Genomic DNA, 8353 nt, shown 5'->3' on the forward strand with positions numbered 1-8353 from the left:
GTTCAATCCGAAGACAATAATCCCACCAACGCTATGGATTCCGGTAACGACACAGGGCCAATAAGTCCTATCGATAATTCGTCAACAAACACAAACCTGAACCTACAACAATTACTAACCCTTGTACATCAACTACCAACCTACGAAGGCCCACCTGACAATCTTGATAGATTCATAGACAGAGTAGATCAGCTCCTTTTGTTAGCCTCATCAGTGGACCAAACAACAGGCGAACAGTACTTACTTGGAACTATCCGTGACAAAATTAAAGGCAGGGCAGACGAAGCACTGAATGTCTGCGATGTACTCCTTACTTGGGATGACATCAAAATAAACCTCAAGCGACTATACTCTAGCAAGAAAACAGAAGAAATGCTTGTTAGAGAGCTACACAACCTTCCGGACGGACTCAGTATGGGAAAATTGTATTACTCAGCCGCTAAAATAAGAAGCGATTTAATGTCACTCGCTAGAGAAGCCGACCCTAGTGCACACTCTCTCGCGGCCAAACGCGACCAATACGATAGATTCTGCCTAAATACATTCCGAACTGGATTAAAGGACCCACTTAGGTCAGCCATTAGGAATCAAAAGCCAGAGACAATCAAGAAACCATACGAGTACGGTCAGATTGAATTAAATTTCCATAGAAGCCTGAACAAACACCAAGATAACCGACGACGCGACAGCCCATTTCACAGGAATCACCCATACGCAAAAGGACAGAGAGACACCAGTACAAGTCGAGCCTAATGATACAATATTTAGAAAAGAAAACCGCAGAAACAAGATAACACCGAAATCTTCACTACACAAAGTAGATAGGGACAAAGGCGTCACTTTCCTAACAACTAAAGGTCAAAAGTTACAAAAACAAAAATTAGAAAAACAGTTAAGAAAACAGTGGCAGGAACAGAAGAAAGACAAGTACTATTTAATAAATATATTATTATCAAACTAAGTAACATAAAAACCCACATTAACAAGTAAACTAAACCATTAGCCAGAAAACTAAACATTATCCCTAAACTGTTATTTCATAAGAAACAAATAATAATATAAGAAAGAAATTAAGTAAACAAAATGTAACTTTAGCATTAGATGTAACGTTTATATACACAACACTTAACATTAAGATACCCATTTCAAAAAAAAAACTGTTAAATTCAAAATATCGTCGGAGTTCGTGGCATATACCAACAACACGCCGCCTAATCACCTTGCTCCGATCCGGCCATTTCCCATTACGGCCTTCTCTTCGGACTGGGGGGGAGGAGTTAACATACCCCCTCTCACGGTCTACTCAGCTCTGCAACGAGAGACAACACCGACCCAACAACAACTGAGAGCCGAGCGAAAGTTCAACGAAGATCGCCAATACGAACTCTGACGAAGATATTTGGAAGATATATACATATACATATTTGTAATAAAGAATTCATATCATTCTCATTTCACACCTCAAACTGCTCAGTCGTTTTTTTGGAAGCTTTCCTTTCCAGCCAACGGAGAAGTAGAGCGGGCTGTCGGTATTGCTCCAGTTGTTGTTGTTGCACATAGCGGGGCTTGTGTCGCGCTCTTTCTTTATTTGTTGGTACAAGAAGGTTCGTTGGGTTATGGGTTATTGACCGCTCGTTGTCTGCGTTTGCAGTTGTCGCGGAGACATAAGAGATGTACGCGTTTTTACGTTGAATGAACACGAATTAAATTACAGCGCAAGTGAAAAAGAATTACTAGCCTTAGTTTGGGCAAGAAAAACTTTTCCACATTATTTACTATGACGATCATTAATCATTGCTAGTGAATATAATCAATGAATACAGCACATGCAAATTGGATAAAACAGAACATAGAACCAAAATGCATTTTAAAATCACTCCTAGTCCTGAACATTTCCGAGACAAATTTGTGGAAGATATTTATTAATCTGAGGGAAAATATTATATTAGTTGCATGACATTTATTCTCATTTCGCTACACTTGAGCAAATTAAAAAAAGGACTGGATAGCATGCCTTGAAGCGGAAGGAACGGAATTGCAACCTAATACTGAAAAGAACGGTGTAACAGACGTCGAAAGACAACATAAAACAATAAACGAAAAAATCCGTATAATTAATTCATCTGACTACGAAGAAGTAAAATTAAGCAAAATTGAAACAATATTTTACATATACAAGCATAAAATTGAACATGACACTACTGGGCAAACACCTACTCGAATTTTCTTATTCGTATACTGAAACTATGATAAGTCCCTAGCAATCAAGTGGAGGCGTCAGCAGAGTCGCAGATAGAGGCGATATAGAAAAGAGAACAGAAACGAGGAAATGAATATAGTGTTAAATAACTCTTATAAATATTAGTGTTAGTAGGATGTATTAAAAAGTTAAAATTGATTTCTTTATCCCTTTCGCGCCCAACTTTTTCCCCGTGAAATTAAAATATTTTTATATCATAAATGTTTCTACATTTATTTTAAAAAAAATTTGCAACAAATTTTAGTATGCCACGCCCATCAATTGCTTGGGAGCAACGTTTGGAAGTAGTGCATTGTAATGTAATAAATCAGTAAACGCCATGCAAGTCCAGTTGAATGCAAGGTAGAATAGTTGTAAAAAGAGGTGCACCAATTGAAAACACGTGGTTGCCTTGCAGTTGAGTGCAGCCGTCAGGCCACCTTTTTATTTCTTCGATCTTTCTTATCTCCTCGAGTAAGCAGAAACAGTTCTCCAGCTCAACGTCTACAACGTGTCTAATCTTACCTAAATGCATAAGAAAGCTGTCGACTGCGCCGCCGTCGGCAGCGGCAGAAGAGCAGAGCAGAGAGAGAGCTTATGCGCATATATGGCCCGCGGCCAGCGTGGGGATGCTGACTTAGCTTGAAGCATTAATGGGTGATCTTATATCACGCTCACTTGAGTTATTTATTTATGCAATGCAACTAAGTGTTGCTGTGTACTTATAGGTACAGTGTACCCTCGATATATGCACATACTACACCTCCTTCCTTTTTTTAAAATAACGTAAAGAAATGAAGTTATTTTCTATCAACTATATTATCATTATAAAATAAAAATTACTTAAATACCACCCCTTTTTGCTTGCATCAGATGCTTATATCGATTCCCCTACTGCAGTACCGCGAGATCTATGTGGCCGTGGTGGGTGGAGCCGTCATCTGCTCCGTGCTGACCTTGTGCTGCGTGAAGTACGTGACCATTCTCACCTCCAGCATTGTGGGCACGGCCATGATCCTCAGCGCCATCGACTTCTTCACGCACGGCCTGGAGACCATCAATTGGGTGAGTCAGTCTGCTCCACATGTCCACCATAGGCTGGTTCGATGTGAAGTTGTGCAGTTGGTATAGAGAGTGTGGATACCATTGATGGAATTACATTGCTCTCTGCAGATTATCGGCATGCGGCCGCATACCTCGCCGCCACCTTGCTACGGTGGTCTCCTGATCGCCGCCTGGCCCGTCACCATCGTGCTCAGCATCATGGTGCAGTGCTTCATTACCGCCTGGCGCGTGGATCACCGCAAGCGGGTGTACATGCGGCATCACAACCATCCCGGCCACGCCCACGGCGCCCATCTGCCGCACAGCCAGCAGCAGGCGGGACCCAACCACGCCCTCGCTCCCGTCCGGCGATCCCAATCCCGCACCCGGGAGACGCGCGAGGAGGCCAGGCAGCGCAAGTTCCGCTATCTGTACCAGGTGCGCACGGCCCGTGGTGACATCATATCGCAGGTGAGTGGTTAGACCCGTAAATGCGAGTAAAGGTGTCCAACAGAATGCAACAGTATATGTATGCAATCCTTTAGACACCTTAGCGTGTGACTACTGTGTAGCAGACCAAGCTGATCCTGATCTCTTGTTTGCAGAACTTCGTGTCGGCTCTGCAGAAGCGCATCCAGCTGAGCGGCACGGAGACGCCGTCGGAGAGATCGATCAAGAGCAGCTCGAACGAGCGGAACACGTTCCGGAGCGACCGCACGCACTTCACCACCATCCACGATCCGGACTCGGAGCTGTGCGACAAGATCGAGATCGTCCGTGACATTGGATAACAAACAAGCAATAGCTACATGTAACTATACCCGTAGGGGGGCTACGGGCTGCGGTACTTGGGCGCTGATGTGGCCATGGTCGGGGGACACAACCGTATGGTTGGATAGTTGAACAGGATTGGGGGCTCTAGGGAGCTCTAGGGGGCGGCGGAGGACTCACACAAGTACGGTTGCATGTAGACTTTGTAGACGAGGCACCAAGTGCCGGACACACCACAAACGGAAGCGGAAATGGTGGCACAGAACCGAGTGGGTGGTCATTGGAAGCTTTAAATATCAGAGGATATACGACGGATCTGGAGCTGGTTTCGCATGGAAGCCTTGGAGCTCGTGCCAGCCGCAGATCAGCGGGACGAGATAGCCTAGACTAAGATTAATCGCATCGTGCACAGCTAGAGTCTAAGATGATGGACAGCACGGAAGGAAGCTGGCAGGGCGCTTTTGTTCTCTTCACTTAATCGAATGTTACTACAGATAGGAACACCTACTACACAGCGATGGGCTGCGTGATGCATGATCGTGGCGGATCATGGGTACCTGGGACTCCTGCAACTACACTATATCCAACGCAGTAGTCGTAGCTTCTCCCACTTCGTATATAGCCAGGCAATTGCAATTACTAATCCGGTTCATATCTGTGTTATAACTCTACCATTATAATGGGATGCATCCAGCTGCAGGTGCCCATACCATGCCCATTTCAACTATCTAGCAAGATATATATATATAGCATTACGTTGTAAACTCCAAACATTCGGATGCAGAGCAGTTTCCCGGAGGCTCAAGGCAGGCGAAAATACAATACAATACCTATTAAGTACAATAAGAGAGGGGGGAGGGGGTGTGTGCATTCCATCTAGAATGGACACAGCCATCTAGACTAGAACTAGGATTAGCCAGTTAGCCGGATGAGCCAAAGCTAAGCCAGTAAATCACAATCCGCTGCAAGGGGCTCGCACTTGGGCTCGTCGGAATCCAACGATCCGCTCGATCAGCCGTCTTAGCGTTATCCGTAAGATTAGCGTTCGAAATATATATATATACTTTAAGACATTAGATCCATGCAAACAGCGGTACAAACTTCAGAAATTCACGCTATAAATGCTAGATGAGACATACCAATTTAAGTGATATAAAGCATTTTAAAAGGTCTGACTATGGGGCTTAATCGGTTCACTAGCGCGAAATGCGTCCGTGCATCTGGTTTTACGAAGTCCTGCAGTCTTCCATGCTCCTTTGTTTCCAAGCAATTTGCAATTCATTTCAAAGTACGGACGTATTTTTCATTCCGCAGCACGGATTAAGCCCTTTTAGCTGGACACAACTACAAGATAATTAGATAAAGTGGTGCGTTTAGAGGAGGAACTGGAACTGGGGGGTTCTTTCTCCTCGACGGAGGATTGGACATTGCCGGGCAGGAACTTCCATGTCGAATCGGTTGGTTTCCAAATCGCAAACACCTATACAACTCAAGTTTCCTGTTAAGTTGATTAGCAATTAGTTTCTAGGAATGGCTGCCGTCCGCAATTGTTGATTTATTACTATTACTATAAATATGCATATATTTGCGAATTTTGTTCTCATACTTTGATTAGTTGCTCACTCTATCCTCCGGTCGTTTTAATGTTCAACAGCAATGTCTAATCGCAGGATAATGCATTTAACTTCGGCAAACAGTAAGGGGTTCGACACACTCAATTCGGTTTAAAAAAAGATATAAAACAAAAGAATAATAACTGCAAACTAAAGTAGTGAAAAGCATAAAAGAGTTGCACACACATGTATACACCACTAATGAAATCCAATTAAAAACTAATATAACAAAAAGGCCAAAAGCGATTATAACCAGGAAGAATCCGATTTCCGAATGAAATCAAGTCTCGAGGACGGGCTGCCAAAGATTAAACAACTTGTAATGAGCAAACAGAAAAGTAATATTAAATAGACGATGCAGGCCACACGTGCGTTTTTCTTCTTTGAGTTACAGAATCTCCTAACCACCAAGTGGATCAAATGACAAAACACTGGCCTCTTCGTGTCTAATTGTTTATTAATAATAACACATCGGAATACAGTGGCGTGGCGTCGATCTGATTCGGATGCCAGTTCGGCCAGCAACGGCAGGAGCAAGAATCAAGGATCAAGGATCGAGAATCAAGAAGAAACACAAACGATCGGTTCAGAATTCAAGTAATTGAACATTCGTGTATTTGTTTTATTAGCCGATGATGGTCTGCATTCATCGCTGGGGAAAGCACAAACACAAACGCAAACACAAACTAGTCTCTGTTGCAATTGTTGGATTCTGGTTACCACGCTCCTCTACCTCCGTCCGTCCATCGACCGCGTCCTGTGTGTTTGGGTGCTGGATTGCTGGGTTTACTGTGTGTTGCTGCTTAACGGGCGCAGCTTAGATGCGGCCGGGGAATGTGCCGCTCTCGCGCTGGTCGTCCCACTTCTCCACCCAGGCGTTGGGGCACATCGACTTGTAGACCTTCTGGAAGTAGTTGCAGGGCGCGAAGTCCTCGCCACGCTTCTTCTTCTGTCAGCGGTGGAAGTCGATGTACGACTGGTAGCAGTAGCGGGTCACGTTCTGGTTAGGGAACCGTGGGTCGAACGGGGCGGTCTCCAGCTTGTAGGCGGACATGTTGCTGCTGTCTGACGATTTGTCGCTGCTTTTGTTTTTGGACATGAAAAATTGCATATAGACTTTAGTTGGCAAACGAAAATAAAAACATAACGAAACGGAACGGTAAGGCAACCAAAAAGTAAACCAAGGCGAAGACGGGACAGATGGAGCGTTGTCCAAGTGAAAAAGAAAGAGACGAACACAATGGGGTGGGATGGGGATGGTAGGCGGTACATAACCGAATCGAAATCAAACGTAAATACAATTTCAGTGCATAAACGGGAAGGAAGAGATAGATATATAAATCACAAAGGTTAGTTCTTCGGTTTGCGGTTGCTTAATGAGCGGTATATATCATATTATATCATATTATATTATATTATATTATATCGATTCGTGTGAAAAAAATACAAATTACGCTGCTCGCGCTTGCAGCTCATAAGCCCACCCTCGACTTAAACTATAAGCTACGCATCTCTGTTCGCTGCTTTTCGTGTACAAAACTTTCAAAGGGGCCGGGAAGGGATCGCTATGTGATGGTGTCTCGGGAATGCGTGACAGGGGTATTGGTCGAATCGAAATCGAATCTGCGGCTGGACAGTTAACGTTTCTCGCTCTATTTGCGTTCAAGTTCATGTTTCTATGGAAAGCGCGACTATTTCGGCGACTACTTGACCAGCGGCCGCTTGCCGTTGTCCGTATCGCAGGCGTTGCTCTTGTACTTGTTGACCTCGGCCAGGTACAACGACCAGAAGTCCTTCGGGTCCACGTCGCTCTCATTGGGCGTCTTCACCTTGGCCACTACGCCAGTTTTGAGGACCTTTCCGCCGCGACGTCGTCCCACGATGGGTGGCGGCGGCGCCAGCTTGCCGGCCGCCGCGGCAGCAATGTACGGCGCCGCAGCACTGCTGGCAGCTCCCACTGCAATGGCCGGCAGTGCAGGCCCTGTGGAGGTCGTCTCCGGCGGGACCAACTGCTGCTGCATGACTTCCTTGACCGCTGGCGGCACTAACTGGCTGGTCGCTTGTTGCTTTTGGCCCTCCTGCATCTTCTTAAACAATTCCATGAACGAGCCGTCGTTGGCGAAGACAGGATGCGATGGTGGCTCCGGCTTTGGCGGCGGATACACTTTGCCCTCCCTGGCCAGTGCTTATTATTCACATTATTTATGATATAGAATTTTTAAATGAATAAAGAAAAAATATGTATGTATTTTGAATTAATAAAAATTCGATTATATCTATGTCTTTGTTATATTGTTTTGGCTGATCAGGCCGTTATTTAAGTTTTATTATGAAAGTTTTGGCATTGATTGCCCTTTTTTTTTCATTCTATTTCTGCTTTTTTTAGCCTATCTTTATGTACTATTTGTTGTTTCTTACTTCCTGTTTTAATGGTTATATTATCATTTATTCCTATATCTACTACGTCATAAGGACCTTCGTATCTTTTATCTAACTTATGACCTGTTTCTTTTCTAAGTAATACTTTATCTCCTATTTTTAATTCTAAATTATTTGTATTCCTATCATATCTTAATTTTCTATCTGCTTTTGCTTTTTCTAACATTCTTCTTGCTCTGTTATACGACATTTCTAGTCTGCATTTAAGCTCTTTAGAGTAGTCGTCTAAATTGTATATTGGGTCTAT

The 8353-nt window shown here is 43.9% G+C and overlaps 2 protein-coding genes and 1 pseudogene across 3 annotated transcripts; 1 reads left to right on the forward strand and 2 right to left on the reverse strand.

Annotated features, from left to right (window-relative positions):
* The first annotated feature begins 3112 nt into the window (after positions 1-3112).
* Positions 3113-4428, forward strand: LOC116803112 (transmembrane protein 198-like). The gene is made up of 3 exons (XM_032727070.1): positions 3113-3304; positions 3413-3754; positions 3889-4428. Exons 1-3 carry the CDS (start codon positions 3113-3115, stop codon positions 4072-4074), a joined length of 720 nt encoding a protein of 239 aa, XP_032582961.1. The 3' UTR covers positions 4075-4428.
* Positions 4429-6251: 1823 nt separating this feature from the next.
* Positions 6252-6831, reverse strand: LOC116803114 (annotated as a pseudogene). The gene has a single exon (XR_004363392.1). The product of XR_004363392.1 is annotated as a cytochrome c oxidase subunit 6B1-like (transcript).
* Positions 6832-7098: 267 nt separating this feature from the next.
* LOC116803113 (telomerase RNA component interacting RNase-like) lies at positions 7099-7852 on the reverse strand (the record flags this gene model as incomplete). Its single annotated transcript, XM_032727071.1, has 1 exon — positions 7099-7852. A coding segment is annotated over one exon (482 nt), but the record flags the coding sequence as incomplete, so codon positions are not given.
* Positions 7853-8353: the final 501 nt, after the last annotated feature.

Source organism: Drosophila sechellia, unplaced genomic scaffold, assembly GCF_004382195.2.
Source record: "Drosophila sechellia strain sech25 unplaced genomic scaffold, ASM438219v1 U_29, whole genome shotgun sequence".
In the NCBI taxonomy this organism is placed as follows: Eukaryota; Metazoa; Arthropoda; class Insecta; order Diptera; family Drosophilidae; genus Drosophila; species Drosophila sechellia.

What these genes read in the sequence shown, in the direction of transcription:
- LOC116803112 (XM_032727070.1), top strand. Translation starts at nt 3,113, where the DNA reads ATGCTTATATCGATTCCCCTACTGCAGTACCGCGAGATCTATGTGGCC. An exon ending in GCCTGGAGACCATCAATTGG is followed by an intron (nt 3,305 to 3,412) that starts GTGAGTCAGTCT and finishes TGCTCTCTGCAG; the next exon opens with ATTATCGGCATGCGGCCGCA. An exon ending in GTGGTGACATCATATCGCAG is followed by an intron (nt 3,755 to 3,888) that starts GTGAGTGGTTAG and finishes TCTTGTTTGCAG; the next exon opens with AACTTCGTGTCGGCTCTGCA.